Source organism: Etheostoma cragini, chromosome 4 (assembly GCF_013103735.1).
Source record: "Etheostoma cragini isolate CJK2018 chromosome 4, CSU_Ecrag_1.0, whole genome shotgun sequence".
Lineage (NCBI taxonomy): Eukaryota > Metazoa > Chordata > Actinopteri > Perciformes > Percidae > Etheostoma > Etheostoma cragini.
The window spans coordinates 11849312-11865653 of NC_048410.1; the positions used below are offsets into that span (position 1 = coordinate 11849312).

Consider the following 16342-nt stretch of genomic DNA (forward strand, 5'->3'; position numbering starts at 1 on the left):
TAAAGACTAGCTGCTGATGTAACAAAATTAAAACATTTTAAACCAAATTAAACATCTACTAAAACTCCATAATAACCAAAGAAGCATCTATAAAAAATATATTACCTACACATAAATAAAAAAATCTAAAAAATAACTGACCTAAGCTTAAATGAGAATAGAAATAATAGAATATACAAAATTATCACTTTTATCACTTATTATTATCCCTCAGTGGATCAAACTGCATTCACTGATCAATTATATGAAATTTCTACTGCAAATATATGAACTAAAACTCATAAATAAATTAGATGGAATGTCTATATAAGTGTCTGCTGCCAGTGTCTTTTTTTAGATACGATACTACCAACGACCACTGAGATAGAGTTTGAAATCCCTACACATGGTGGCTATAATTTAATAATTTACAATAAGCAATTTTTCATGACTGGACTTGGAAATAAAAAACAATATGTACTGTACAGACCTTATCTCCTAGAACAGAAATTCCTAGAATCTAAAATAGATCTATAACTGACCATAAAATGACATAAAACTGTCATTCTCTTTTATATTGTATAAGAATTGTGACTTACCACACAAAAATATATTGTATATTTCTGAAATAGTATAGTTATATCTAATTTATTATTTAAAAACTGGTGTCTTATTTTTACATATGTGAATGTTTTAAATCCCTAGAGATTTTATTGGAATATAAAAAATAAAATAAAGGAAAGCTGTTCAGTCCCCACCAAAATGCATAAAAGAATTGTTAATACAATGCTGCAACATTGGTGTTTGACTTTTCCATTTTATGAATAAATCATACAACATTTAAATCTGACATTTATCTTGTTCTCACTTTGTGAGGATGTGTGATAATGGCAAAATCTGATTTTGTTTTATGTCATGTCACCTAAACCAAACCAAAAGAAGTGGAAGATGGAAGGTGGAAAATAAATTAGATGAATTTTGCAGCCTGGTGGCCATGTTGGAGGTCCATAGCATCTTAAGTGCAGCACCGGTTAAAAACAACCCACCATGTCTCTGAACTCAAGACTGGCATCTCAAGGATGTGGAATAGTGAGATAATTATTGTGTGATTTCTAAATGGAAAGCAATAATCTCATCACAGTAGTGTCTGGTTGGCAAACATGACACATTGGACCTTAAGTTGCTTGTTTTGTCAAAAACCTGAAGTAGTTTACTGTCACAGGATCTTTAGGACCTAAATCCTTTAAACATTTTTAACCATTATTTACATAAACATTATTTAGCTAAGGTTGCTGAGACCTTTGCAGTGGAAAACATCCATCATTGGATTAGAAAGTGGCTGGTGTACCACACTGTGTACTGTAAGGAAACTTTAAAAACCTGTTAGGCACAGAGAGGTGACGACAAACACTTATTGGCCAAGCTTCAGTTTTCCCACACTTCTGTCGGGTCATCAGTTCAACATCCGCTCACGATGAGTCCTCCTATCTCTCAAACAGACTATCAGTATCCATGTCACTCATTAGGTAACCATCTGTTTGATGTGACAGTTGCATCTGAAAGAGAGAAGAGATTTTATCAGTGAGGAGATTGCTGTAAACGGACGGCTAACTCATCACATGAATCAGCTTAGCATCATTTTATCATTAATGAGGACAACCTGAATTGTAAAAGAAAATCATTCATATGATTTTGCCACAATTTAAAATGATTACACCTGATTCTCAAAGTTTCATAGCAAAAGTGTAAACTATGATTTATAAAAATTAAGAAAATACTCTGACCCTACTCTACTTACCTGAAGAAGAAAAAAACAACTAGATGCTAGCTACACACATTGTGCTTATTATGGCCCTTTAAGGCATCAGTGTTACTGCAGCTCATTATACATGTACATACATATACATGCTAGCTTTTCTCAGGCCATACTAATAAGAGGAAAAGATCACAATCAGTGCTGGTTTTTGATCATTTGTGAATATGGTTCAATCAGCTCACACTGTAAATTTGTAAATGCAAAAATGAATTTTTATTGCCTACCATAATGTTCTATCAACCCTGGCTATAACAAGTAAAAACAAAGAACAATTTGGCCTATGATCCTTTAATCCAGGAAAGAGGAATGTGTGTCCAACACATCTTGCATATTTTACATTACAGCAGAATGTACAGCAAGGCAAGTTACACAGTCACAGAACAGAAACCATTACCATATTTTAACATTGTTATTTTCATGGGACGCTTTCTCCGTCTCAGTGTACTGTTTGTAATTGTTTGTTCCTTGAATACATCAAAATAAATTTTATCACAAAAACATTTTCATGAGAAAACTTCCATCTTAAGATAATTCTCTAGTCATTTTTTAGAAAATTGTCCTTTTTTATTACCTTCTAATATAATGTAATAATATTATTCAGTTTGTTTAAAAACAGTTGAAACAATGCATGAATCCTTTAGATATTCAGACAGAAGACGCCAACAAATGTCCATATAGCCATTATTTCCCATTTATTTTCAACACATGGGGTGCTTCATCCAGTAGCAAGGACAGGCACTTTACACTTAACTGCATTGAAGGTTTCTGTGTAACAGTTTAAATGTGCCTTTGTCATGTTTTTGTTTTTGTGTTTTTGCCTGTGAGATATTCATGTGACACTTTTTGAAGTCACAGAAGCCTGAAAACCTTGAGAAACTTTTTTGAGAACTCGGAATCTGTACTTGATTCATCACAGGCCAAACATTAACAATCGAGTACTGAAAGAACCTGAGATCGTGAATGTGATCACATGAACTGTATGCCACACAGTACTTGGATTAGACCAAAAGGAAAGCTGCTGCGCTGTTCATTTATTAATTTCCACATCAAACTGCTGCTGCTAGACTTGCGTTTAGCCACGTTAGACTGACACAAAGCTGTGTGAAGGCAGACTGTGCTGTAATCTACGACACCTGATAGTAGAAATGATGGCACTTATCTCACATTTAAATACGAATAATTCATTTTAATAACAAGTTTTAATTCTCTTTGCATTGTTTTATTTAATATGTCTATTGTTTTAGGGAAACAAGCTATGTTTTAAGCGTCCAGTGAATCTACAGTTAATAGTAATAGTTTATTTTAAGTGTATCTCGGTTTCTTTTCTCTAGGAATAAACTAACAATGTTGAGAAGGGAGGACAAAAACATTTCTGAAGTCTTAAATAAATCAGTGCACAGCGCTGGGCACAAGGTAGCTTCATTAACACCAGATGCACCAGAATTAGCACAAACATTTTCTATATTCAAATTAATCCGATTTCACCTGTTTTTAAACCGAAGATGTAGCATTTTTTAAATCTAATTCACAGAATCACTGCTTTTGAGGGATTAAAGATAGATTACAGACTGTAAATCCCTCTGAGACAAACTTGTGATTTTGGGCTACATAAGTAATCTCGACTTCCTCTTTATTTGTTTTCAGTTCTCCTTTGAACACAGCTTTGTCATGAAAATAACAATAGTACAACTACAACAGTATTTCGAAGCTACCACATTACTTGAATTCATTTCCTTCTCTGCACAGCAGATTAAATAAGTCACAAAGTTTTCAAATTATACCACTATGTATCGCAACATGACATTATACAACACATTTCTATGAAGCTTTTCTCCACAGACAAACAATACTAAATAAAATGTAGAGTAAAGGTTTATCATGGTTTCACTGAAGAAAAAAAAAATCAACACTTCTATGGATTTTTTTCTTTATCCAACACCTAAACTCACAGTCAAGAAGGGTTGAAACAACATCTGTATCAACTGCACAGTGCTAAAAACTTATCTTCCTTCACACTCAATTTTATTTCACTGATAAGCTCACTTTAATGTGTTGATCAAGCAGAGTCACTGGCATCCTAATTATTTAGGCACTAAAAGAGGAGAAGGCTGTAGTCATATAAAGTGTTACTAGTTTGAATGGAGTCTTTTAAATGTCATGGACCAGTTTGGTCTAGATCACATTAACACAATAGTTCTCATGACCAAGTAAACTCTAACAGACTTTGCCTCATATCAAAATTTACATAGAAATCCCTCACTCACAGACTTGGTTTTAATAACCAGATGTCTACTCTGTACTTGTGCAGAACAAAGAGACTGGGATGTGACAAATGAAGTACATGCATAATTTGTGCATGATACCAAAACTTGCCACTTAAGCTTCTTTGACATGTAAGACAGATATATGTTTTTTTTTTCCCCACACACAATAAGGGGCTAGATATAGTATAGTGATTTTGATAGGTTTAACATAACTGTCCTGTGAATTATGTGATAATCTAATTATATTCTCTTAAAACTATGAATTACTATTAAAATGTTAGATGCAAAATGCCAGTGAATCAAACTGCTACAGAGACGGTACACCTAAATGAGATGAGTATGTTGAGGTAGACTGAGTGGCAATCATTAATGAGCCTCGCCTCCTTCCACTTGGACACTGGGGTGTGGGGGGGGGTGCTCACAGAGAACATGGTACAGATAGCATAAGTACATGCTGTAGGGAACAAGAGAAATAACCAGTAATGAGAAGAAAAAAAAACACTACTTTAGGTGATTGTTAAGTCAGTTCTTACTTAATGGAAACAATGGAAAATGTGAAAGAAAAGGCTTCATTCTAACCTCCACAGCACACTGGGCAGAAACACAGCGGCCATTATTGTACTGCAAACGTTGGATCTTTCATACAATGCATATATTATGTTGTATTTATGTAATCAAACTTTCACTTTTATATATACATATCAAAAAATACTGATAGTTTAGTTATTATTTGAATAATAACCAAACTATTGGTTTTCAAGGAGTCTTGTGTAGTTATATTGTGCGTTTCCTCTGTCATGCTTTGCTATTCCCACAGGCAGGGAAATGTCAAGTTAAACCCAACTCGTGGCACGACTCGATTTTATGACTCGTAGAATCTAACTTTTAATTGCTATCCTCTGTCATTCTCCTCATGATGACCAGTGTGTGAAAACTGTCGGGAATGTCTTTCCCAAAGATGTGGTGAAAATACAAGCTGAGCTGCTATTTCTTTTTTTAAAGTGTAGAAAGCATTTTATAAAACTCTAAAACCTGGTTTCAAGATACAGATCCTTGAGTTATTAATCCATAGAGCTACAAGTCGTATAAACTACTCATTTCACAGTATGCTGCTTTCCAAGTAAAGCTGAAGATAGTTTTTGCCTTTGAGGATTGTAAAACTAATTGATTTGCCAAACGATGTATACACATGTCCGTAAAAGTCTTTGTAATCAAACAATTTTTCAAAAACAAATTCTGTGCTGGTTTACTATCAACTTGGTTAATTGGTTGCCTAAATAGCACCAAATTCTGATACCCAGCCCAACACAAAATAAACAGGTGACAGTAGCAGATAATGTGCTTTCAAGATCCTACACAATCTAGAAAAGTCTTGTTTGTGCACAGGGCTCAGTGTCTCCAAGGGGAAAGAGGAATGCTGGTGGTAACTGTCCTGTTCGGCTCTAGGAGTCGTACTCAGACTGCTCCTCTATGAGCACAGCAGGTCGATTGCTTACCCTGCTGCCAAAGTCCAGACAGGAAACCCCCAAGGCAACCAAACAGTGCCATGCCTGCAGACATCAACACAGGAGAGAGGTCACACTTATGCATTTTAATAACTAAAACAACAGTGAGAGAGAAGACCTAAATACACTAAACGCAGTCTACTTTCAAAATCAAATCTAAGTTTACTCCATCGTCATGCAAACAAATTCTATTATGCATCAGAAAATCGACAAACTAATTTAAACTTAGTAAAACATTTATGCTACTGTACTTTGTCAGAGATTCATTATCTGCATTTTAAAAAAAGGCTAAAAAATGAACTCAAGTACATGAATGTAGTGTTGCAGTAATACTCACCAGGTAGCATACAAAGCACAGATAGGCTACAGAGAGCAGAGCAGCGAAAACATAGAGCAGCACACTGTTCAGCGCCGTCACGTAAACCACCACAAAGTACATGTTGATTGCACAAACCAACAGGATGACAACGCCACCGGAAATCTTCCACACCCTAAAGAAACAGGTAGTTTATTTAGACCATTGAGAAACTATGTTCTTTCTCAAACTAAACATTGTAGTTCAAAATAAACTTGTTTGGAACGGAGTCAATCAGGGGGGTATTTCACAAAAGTAGAATTTATAAATCCAGGTTAACTGATAAAGCTAGGCTTGACCTAGAACAACTAACACGTGGATAGCATTTTATATATTGTCCTTCACACATTTAAATCAGCCTTTTCTAATTGTACTGTATAATGTGTTCTATGGACTTGTGTCTGCAATTAAATTGTATTATTATCTCCGTAATATATTCAAACTTCTAACAAGCAGTTTTCAATACAGAAATATAACGGTAACAATGACTGTCACGTGAATAATTATTTAAAAAATAATGGCCAACTTTAAATAATAACAGTGCTTTACGAACAGCAACATGCACCCGTTGTATTTTAATGCAGGAAAGTAAAAAAATCTGTTGAGTGAACAGAAAAGGATCAAAGATTATTAAATCCAGGCCTGGATGGTAATTTAGGCGCCTCTGCTTCTGTGCAATCAAGTCAAAACTAAATTCATCCAGGATAACTGTATAGCGGGTCACATTGAGCAAACAAGTTTGCATTTGATTTGTTGATGAATAACACAAAGAAATTCACTGGCTGTCAAACCAAAAGAGATCACGTCTTACATTTTCTTAGTTTCAACTTGAATTGACTTTGATTCTAAAACACATCTTGAAAAAACAAAGTCAGGAATGAATGATAAAGAAAGAAAGTATATATTTCACTCACATTCCGTTTGCAAAGTCATTCATTATGGATGTCAAACTGGTGAAGGTCAGAATTGGGATCAAAGCAAATGGTAGCTGTTGAATGGAAAGTTATAGTCAATATTTTTACAGTTTTGTGTAAAACACAATAGGACAGAGTAAGAGAAGGTTAATGTTATAGATCTTTTGATAGAATTAATTGTGAGGTTTTTCTTATATGATTCTTCCTGACCTGCATGCTTTGAAGCACATTGAGGAAGTCGTTCATCCCTGTCAAATGCTGAACATCCTGAAAAACGGCTACCAGCAGCGTAGGGATGATGGCGATGGAGCGGGTCAGCAACACCCGAGCAAAACGGGACCATCGTAGGTTCAGGAAACCCTTTGCAAACACAGAATAAAAAATATGAGCACTCACACATTTATTTGTTTTAATGTTTACCCATTTCCAGGTATACAGCCAATAGGAACTCTTACCTCCATGACAAACTGCCCAGAATAAGTGCCTGTCATGGTGGAACTCTGTCCAGCTGCCAGGATCCCTATTGCCCAGATGTAGAGGGCTGCAGGCCCAAAGACACAGCCCAGGACCACTCCCTGAACAAACAGACATACCCACAGAGAAATAAATTATCTATCATCAGTGGTTGAAATGCGGGAAGGGGAACGGTGTTCAAGAAGTAAAAGTCGGTAAGGAATATTAATTATTTTTTCCTTTTACAGAGAGGAAGGCAGCATGAGAGTAGCAGAGTAGAGAATAGTAGAACATAAGTCTCATTTCATCGACATATTCTTTATGTAGTGATGATGGTAGAGTAAAATTTGACAAAAAGTTAAGCTTCCGTCTCTTGATTTTACCAGAATATCCTACATTATTGTGCCATACATGATATGCACTTGAATTTATTTAATTTAAAAAATCTTTAAATGTAAAAACATCTTTGTTAATTATCTTAATTTTCCAGAGTATCTCAGCAACCCCAACTATGCACATATTGCATAATTTCTTGTAAAATAAAATACCATAAAATGGTTAAGTATGTTGATTTAATGTATACTAACAGCACAATACAGATCAGTGTATAACATACTGTACACTGCATACAATTAGTATGTAGCTTGGACACAGCTCAAATGTCTGCCATTAAAGGGTAACAGGTACATGTGCTTTGTCTCTTTTCTATACTACATAACTAATTGTATGAATAGTATAGAAATAGTACTAAGTACTAAAATAAATATATCAACAGGAAGTGAAAATACTAACTGGAAGTAATCTTATACGTCCTCCGACATCAATACAACTGTGATTTATTGTTGTTGTGGTGATGACTAAACATACCCCTTTGTAGATATCCACCTCCAGTGTGCCGTTGTTGAGAGGGAAGAGATCTGAGTGAGGGCTGCCGGTTTCATTGCACTCTTTATTCTGCAACCAGGGACACACGCACATAATAAACCACAACCTAAAGCTCTGGACACTGCGTGTCAGCAGTACTTATTAGAGAACAATTATTCCACTGTGTTTCCATATGAAACACACAGGCTTCATCAGTAAAGAGGAATGGATTCTTAATACTGTAGTGTACACTCACCATTTCAATATTGGTTTTCCCGTAGAACGCCTGAGCAAAGACTGCTACAACAAAGACGTTGATGAGGAAGGAGATGAAGAGAGCGACAGAAGACTCAATGAAGTAGTACTTGTTTGCTTCCTTTACTTCTTTCTTATTTTTGCGATCAATGTCCCGAGACTGGTACATAAGGAGGTAAACAGAAAAAACTCTCAAATTTCATCAAACACACCCGAAGTCTGCTTTGACATTGTTTTAAAACTGCATTTATATTGCAGAGCTTATAGTGTAGAGTCTCTTAGAGTCAGTGACAAGTTCTTATATGTTTTTTAACCTTGACCAGCGCTGAGTGCAGGTAGATGTTGTGGGGCATGATGACTGCGCCTACAATTCCCACCGCCTGCTCCAACTGCACAGGCCCACAGCCGGCACAGTACGGCACAAACATCCCCTTCAGCAGCTCCCCTTGGTCTGGACTTACCAGCACATACTACAGAAAGGCAAGACAGAGTCAAACATGTCATGGTGTCATAAACGTCTTGGCAAAAACTGTCAACTGTTAAAAAACACTTGAATTATATCGGAAATTGCAAGGTCCAATTACCTCGTAACCAAAGCTCAGAGCCATTACTGTGATGAGGAAGCCAAAGAAAGCTTCAAGTTTCCTCAAGCCTAAAAGGAGATACAAACTGTATCAACGCTGAGATGCACAGCTTCTTTAGACATTGATTGATAAGGAAGTGAGGTTGTATCCGTACCATATTTATCTAGAAAGAGGAACACAAATGTGTCTGTGATGGTGATGAGGACTCCTGCCCACAGTGGAATCCTGGATGAGAAAGAGAAGAACTACAGTAACTCCGTCCTCACCGTCATTAGAAATATACTTTGTAAATCTCTAAAAGTGTTTGCAGTCACTTTTCATGGCCAACCAATGAAGGAAGTACCTGCCCACAGAGAGAAGATTGAAAGCTATGGCACAGCCAATGACCTCCTGCATGTCTGAGCCAATAATTGCCAGCTCCACCATCAGCCACAGGATGACCCGAGGAACCTGAAAAAAAAGATTTTACAAATATGGTCCCAAGTATTAAAAGTTATTGTACAATAAGAAAAGGGAAGTTAATGTGTAATGAGCGTAGAGAATGCTCACTGTGGGATATTGGCGGTTGCAGACTTCAGCCAGGTGCATCCCAGTGACGACCCCGAGGCGTGCAGCTAACCTCTGCAACAGCAGCCCAATGATGGTGGCTCCAAGGAGCACCCATAGGAGCTAAACATAAAAAAAAAAAAAAAAAAGAAGGATATTCAGTATTTCCTACTTTTGTAATACTATCCTACTATATACAACTTCCAATACGGGAGTTTTACTTGTGCAGACTGCCAGATTTAAATAAAAGCTAACTGTGTAAATTCTTGCTCATGTTAAAAATGAAAATTGCCATATCTTTTTAATAATACAGTGGATATACTTATGATGGAAATAACAATAACACCTTTATGCACTAGATGCCTTTCCTTAGAGAAATATTTTGATCAAGCTCATTATGTGTCACTCCTCTAAGACACTATCACTGTGCTCAGACAGAATATGACCGGAAGTATGGCCATTTTTTATCAAAATAATGACACGATTAGGGAAAAGGGGGAAAGATATGTATCGGTGTGAAGAGAAAAACAAAGACCTGTAGAACCACTTCCTCAAATATGGAGGAAGAGAATAAAAAGCTAAAATAGATGCCACTGTATTATGGTTCACATTTTGTCCTAGACACACCCATTACCCACCAAAGTAAACTTGCAGAACAGCCATGTCTGGTTTGGATGTCTAGATTAACATGGTTTGTATATATCACCTTAAAGCCAGCTTTAGCTCCAGACTGCAGGTCAGACTCAATGTTCCCGGGATCCAAGTAAGCAATGCTCATCAGAAAACCCGGTCCGGTGAAGGCCCAGAGTTTACGGAAACTGAACACCTGAACAGAGGGACAGCCAAATTTCATCATTACCTATCTTGTAATTTGATTAATATAGTATTGTTTCAATTCCAAAATGAAATGTGTTTTGATTCCCAAATCTAACTGTCCAACAAGGGTAAAAGGATTATAATTGATCTTTCAAATTGATAAACCCAGCTACTACTCTCCGTAAATGATTACAAAAGAACCAAAATTTAAAACAGCGGCTGGGAGACAGTACCTGGCTGACATTCTCGGGAATGGCCACCTTGTCTTCAAAATATGTGGAGAAGGGTTCATCTTGGGCCACTGGTGAGCCCGGGGGAGAGATGGAGCTGTACGGATTAGTCTGGACTCCATTCTCCTGAGGGGAGTCTTCTAACAAAACCAAAGAGGAGAAAAACTAAAAAATGAGTGATGAGAGAAGAGTAAGAGTAATGTAAACAGAGAAAAGGTTATCCACTGCTGGAACACTTATACCTCTTACCATCAATTCCACAATTTCAGTATCTCAAGGCAGCTGCCATTATGGAACATCTTATTTATTTATTTATTTTTCTTACCTGGGGCTCCTACTTGCAGTTATGAACATCATTCTGATCAGTTATGATAACTTTTCAAGGACTTATTCAAAGGGTGAAAATCCCATGGATGTGACACAATAACTGCAACAATGTGCTGTTGGCACTGCGTTATGATTTAAGTCACCTTATTGTATATTATGGTAACTGCAATGTATTAACAACTTAATAGGATAACCTGAAGTAGCCAGATACAAATCACAAGCACATTTGCCCCATGAAACTATTCATAATTACAGAAATGAAGACTCATTTCTAGAGATCTGCTGTGCTACATGACTAATATTTTGGGTACTACAACCTTTGTTGCTTTTCAAAAAAATCCTTAACCAAACTCTCCTCTTTGAGCAAAAAAAAAAGAGATAGAAAATGTAATTCGCTAAACCGGATTTTTTTTATTTTTTTTATTAGGCTGACTATTAAAGAGAGAGACCAGTGAGATTTTAAGTTTGAACAGAGATACAGCAGATACATGCAGAACAGCAACAGCTCTGCCACTAAAAATGATCCAAACCAGACAAACCAGCTTTCTTAAAAAACTTGAGAACAAAGCACAGCCACATTAAATCTTTATTCAGAGTATTGGAGACATGTCTGTGAAGGAGCTTTACTAAATACACTTAAAGATTAAGCCATTTGAGCCAGTTTAATGACCAGAAGCAACCATTCTGAAAACCTCACTGCTGATAAGCAAAAAGCAATTCAACCTCGCATTCAAAACTGCTACATAAGAGAATTAGTTAAATGTTTATGTATTTACTCAGTCAATAATAATCTGGGATTTGGGCCACATCCTTCAAATCTTAAAACCAATGAGTCCATCAACATCTGTTATAAGAACACAGTCAAAGAAAAAGGATTACAAACAAAAGACTAATTAATATTTACCAGTAAACTATGTGTACTACTCACTGAGATTGGACTTTTCATTCTGTCCTCCCTTCATCTCCAAGTCACTGCTGATCCCAAAGTCCACTGTTCCCTAACAGTGACTCGGCTTTTATACAACAGTGCCTTAATCATCACTTTTTTTGTCATTAGATGTCACAACAACATCCCATTTCTATAACTGACCTGCAAAGAGAGGGACCTGCCCTTTACACTTCAACAAATCACACAGCATCACACAAGCAGTGATAAAGTTCACAAAAGAAGCAAGGAAAATTAAAAGCATTATTGATTCTTAAAGAATTCCAAGGAATGAAGAAAAGAAATCTTCCTTTATGTAAATATGTTGAGTATGAGGTTTCAGAAGTTAAACCATGGCGCTGTGGTTACATGACATCCAAGACAAAAATGTTGTTTGAAGCTGCTCCGTCAACATGCATACTGACACAGAAAGTGTGTTTCAGCCTGAACCAAATGCCCAGAGTGTTTAACGTTGGAGAACATGGCAGATGTGTCTCTAATGGGACGGTCCTGTTTCTGTTATCTTAAGCAGTTACCTTCGAGGAGGTCTCCATCTTGCTCGGCCTTCATCAGGGCAGGCTGAAGGATCCCTGGGAACTTGAGGGATGAGTATCAGCCTCCCTGGAATAAGACAACAACAGTTACATATTCTGAAGGTGCATGAACGTCATGCGGGTAAAACAGTAATTATCACGTAAGTGACACTTTGTTCTGTAAACTAACAGGCTTAAAAGCCTTGTTTTGTGTTCCTTTGTTGGATTGTTAAAGAGACGTCAGGTCTTTTCACATGAGGAACAAAAAACTTGAACATAAGACATGACTGCAACACTTTGTTGTTCTCCCCCTCCCACCCCACCATTAATAGCAACAGAATTCACAAGTCATAAAAATGACTAAGCAACATTAACAGCATGTGGGAGGTCACTGACTAAATTAAAGAGAAGCATTAACAGGAAACCTTGACCACTGGCATTTCAGTTCCATGAATCCCGTGAATCCTTCCTCTCACTTCTTAACGAAACTTACCACATGAAAAATGAAGTACAAGACCTCAGTCCATCCAGATAACTGCATTTTATAACACCACGTTTGGTGAGATAGAGAGTGTTGCTCCTCTAAAAAGCACATGACTATGCGACCATGTGAGGTATAAGACGAGCTGAGGCAGCAGACAGAGCAGCTTTCCCAACAGTCAAAGTTTCCATTAGAGTGCCACTTCCTCAGGTTTACAACTTACCACATGCTCTAAGTAACAGGCAATAAGGGTCTTGGTGGTACATTGTTTAGTAGCAACAATTATCATCATGTCAGTTACCAGCAAAATATGAGCGGTTTCTTGTATAAGAACCCCTAATATCGCATATGTCAAAATGAATGAACCTTTCCACAAGAAAAGAAGTTATTTTTACTAAGACTATCAAAATAAGGAAACTTGCTAATTTTTCCAACAATACATTGATCTATATGACTCTCTACTACACCAAAAAATGACCAATTGTCCACATCTCTTGTAACCATCCATGCTCCTTTTTTCAGGTTTAAACAGAAACTTTTTCCATTGAGGCTAAAAACGATCATGTTGACAAGCTGCGCAGTTAGACGTACCTTGAAAAATATTAAATCTTTACCCACACTCAAAAACGTGTTGTAAAATCTAATGATCGTTCCACACAAAAAAAAGATACCAAAGAAAGTTATATATCACTTGGCCGCGGGACACTGCATCTTTTGAGAATCTCATGTGTCCTCATGTGGCTGCAGTCAGCTGTCAGTTAGTAAATAAACACATTAATAATAGGACAAAATAAGGTTTCAAATATTATATTATTGTGTACAGTTATTGGAACTCATTAAGACACATGATCAAAACCAAGCCAGCAATGATCCTGAACTAGTACAAATTATCCTACAGTTTAATACTGTTGTCATTTAGACATACATGATGATGACGGGTGGATCAGGTGCATCTGTTGGATTCCATCATTTTTCCCGAACTCAATCAAGTCCAAACAGCTCTCAAACAACCACGTGTCACACACCACCATGTACTAAATGGCATCGCTGTTAAACACACCCTACTAATAACAGTTTATTCAGTCAGCGTTGTTGCAGGGTTCAACACAAAGAAGTATTTCATCTTAGCCTGTGCAGCCAGGGGATTGCAGGTTTACTTCCTCCTAACATAAACTCACTAACTTGAAGATAAAATGAAAGAGTAATCACATCATTTTGGAGGACGGTAAAAGTGATCTCACCAGATCAGATCACAATCACTCACAACGTAGGACTTATCATGTCCAACACCATGGGCAACCATATTTAGGTGGTGAAAAAAAGAGTTAGACTGACAACGTTTCCCAGCAGCGGCTAAGAATTTGATAAAACTGAATCCATATAATACGCTAAACATGATTCAATGACAGCACCAGCGTAAAGTTCAGGAGATAAAATTGATGTCATCAACTACATGATTCATTTAGACTTTACCAAATGTTGTAAAGTTAGATTGGCCAAGGTTGTACATGTACATTAAAAATTGGTAAGCCTAGAAACCACATTATTGGATCATCCAACTTCTCCAAAAAGCCTTGGCCTCATCAAACACGTTAGAGGCTTAATCTGCACAGAACAGTTTTTACAATCACTAAATCTATGACAACTCCCAAACTGGCAAATTATCTCTAATGTTACACCCCTCAAATGATGGCCCGTGCAGGCTTGTTTGGCCCATGCAAAAGAAAACATAAATCTCAACACAAAAATGCCAAAGAAAACTGATTCAAAATGTTAAACAAGAATCCTACATGACAAACTACAACTTCGTCCTGAATTAATGCAACAACATTCTTACTAATTTTTTTAATGAGAACTCAGCAACTCCACAAAAAACATCAAACCTTCGTCTACAACTCTGCAACAGTGACTTGCATAGGTTTACATACCCATGCTAAAGTTGACTATCCTAATTTCTTTTAATTAAGACATTCAGATGAATTTCCTAAATATCCTTTTTATTTTTATTTTTAGTTTAACGTATGCAAGTCACTGTATGTTTAACACAATAAGCATTCAGCTGTTAAACAAGTTAAAAGAGTTATTTCTGGCTCTGTCTAACCAGGAAATTAAAATAATAGAACATGCATACAACTCGGATATTTGTTAGATAGATATTTGTTTCCCGTGTATCCCATTCACTGTTACATTTCAGCAACTAACAACTTAAACTTGCCTGACAAATGGGCAGTAGACCAAATTCCGTTAATTTAACTAGGGTATGTCTGTCAAATATCCTACTCTAGTAGAGTGTGGGAAAAGCAATCTTAATTGGTAAAAACTCCAGCAACACGTATTAAGAACAGCATGTTGTCCTTTATAATACAACTACAACATACTCTGACAATTTTTAAATAATGTCAATTGATTTTACAAACTCCCAAAGTAAGTAACGTTAATAGTAAAGAGCTAACCTGAAGTTCAACGTTTGACCTCTCGTCTTGATAACTCAACGTTAGCTACATGGTGATGTGGCTGCAGTAGAACCAAACCTAGCTAAAAAATTAAACCAAGCCTGGCCGCTAACTAACTAACGATGTATGTGAACCAGAGCCGTCTTCATCACCTTTAAACCCTTCTAACAAACCCGATAACATAAACCCTGGCGCGCCAACACAGTCAATTTAGCTACAGTGTGACAAAGCTAACAAGTTTCTATGGTGAGTTAGCTAGCAGTCCTGTTGGGTCTGCTACCCGGACCCTTTTCAAAGTATTAAAACGGCCTTACCTGTGTATACTTTATAAGAGTGTTAGATTACAGGTTGTGACGATTAAAGCTGCTTTTCAACGGACTCAATATGTCTCAATTTAAAGGTAGCTAGCTAAGTAGCACGTTATCAAGCCAAATACTGCCAAAGTCGTAGCTGTAACTGTAAGTTTAAGACTCAATGCGCATGTGCACCAACACACCTGTTCTGATTGGTCAATGGGTGCGCTGTTTGTAGAAAGAATTTTGCCCTGGTTTCAGCTTGTCAGGCGGTGTTGATCAGAGACATTTAAATGTATATGTCTATGGTGCTGACGGTCTTGCTCTAACTAACCTGACCCTCTCAAACGATTTTATTGTATTATTGATGCATTAATGCGTTAGCAGCTGGCAGTTATATTGCTGTAGTTCAGGTAGCTCATTTAAACTTTTTGAAGCGTTGGGTAGTTAATCTATTGAAACGCATTATACTTTTACATGATCATCGTGTGATTTAAATGTGAAATTTTTTCACTTGTAAAGTAACGTTATAAGTATCCCTTTCACTATAATGGCGTGTATGTGTATTAATTTGTTTGTGATTCTGTCAAAGCACTTTGTGTTTTTAGGCCAAAATAAAGTATATTATTATTGTTATTTTTGTTGTTGTTGTTGTTGTTAATATTATATTAAAACGGTTGAAGTATTAGAAATGTATTAGATTAAAAAGTACAATATTTCTTTCTGAATTGTAGAGTAGAAGTATATAC

General features: G+C 36.6%; 1 protein-coding gene across 8 annotated transcripts; it reads right to left on the reverse strand.

The window, feature by feature from the left end:
- Positions 1 to 363: 363 nt before the first annotated feature.
- Positions 364 to 15786, reverse strand: LOC117944143 (natural resistance-associated macrophage protein 2-like). Of its 8 annotated transcripts, none has more exons than XM_034870747.1 (17): positions 15301 to 15413; positions 12370 to 12454; positions 10585 to 10718; positions 10242 to 10361; positions 9539 to 9658; positions 9333 to 9439; positions 9144 to 9214; positions 8990 to 9057; positions 8720 to 8875; positions 8407 to 8565; positions 8154 to 8240; positions 7289 to 7408; positions 7044 to 7193; positions 6834 to 6907; positions 5902 to 6055; positions 5556 to 5609; positions 364 to 1535 (listed from the first exon to the last, which is right to left on the reverse strand). In XM_034870747.1, exons 2-17 carry the CDS (start codon positions 12401 to 12403, stop codon positions 1464 to 1466), a joined length of 1680 nt encoding a protein of 559 aa, XP_034726638.1. In that variant the 5' UTR covers positions 12404 to 12454; positions 15301 to 15413; the 3' UTR covers positions 364 to 1463. The 8 variants fall into 8 exon arrangements, with proteins under 8 accessions (XP_034726638.1, XP_034726635.1, XP_034726634.1 ...); XM_034870744.1 differs by having other exon boundaries at positions 10585 to 10721; XM_034870743.1 differs by lacking the exon at positions 15301 to 15413 and adding an exon at positions 12860 to 12882 and having other exon boundaries at positions 10585 to 10721.
- Between the last annotated feature and the right edge of the window lie 556 nt (positions 15787 to 16342).

Coding starts and splice junctions, on each gene's coding strand:
- LOC117944143 (XM_034870744.1), bottom strand. CDS start 12,403: ATGAAGGCCGAGCAAGATGGAGACCTCCTCGAAG. Junction 10,722..12,369: donor AGATGGAGACCTCCTCGAAG/GTAACTGCTTAA, acceptor TGGTTTTGTTAG/AAGACTCCCCTCAGGAGAAT. Junction 5,610..5,901: donor TGTGCTTTGTATGCTACCTG/GTGAGTATTACT, acceptor TGATGTCTGCAG/GCATGGCACTGTTTGGTTGC.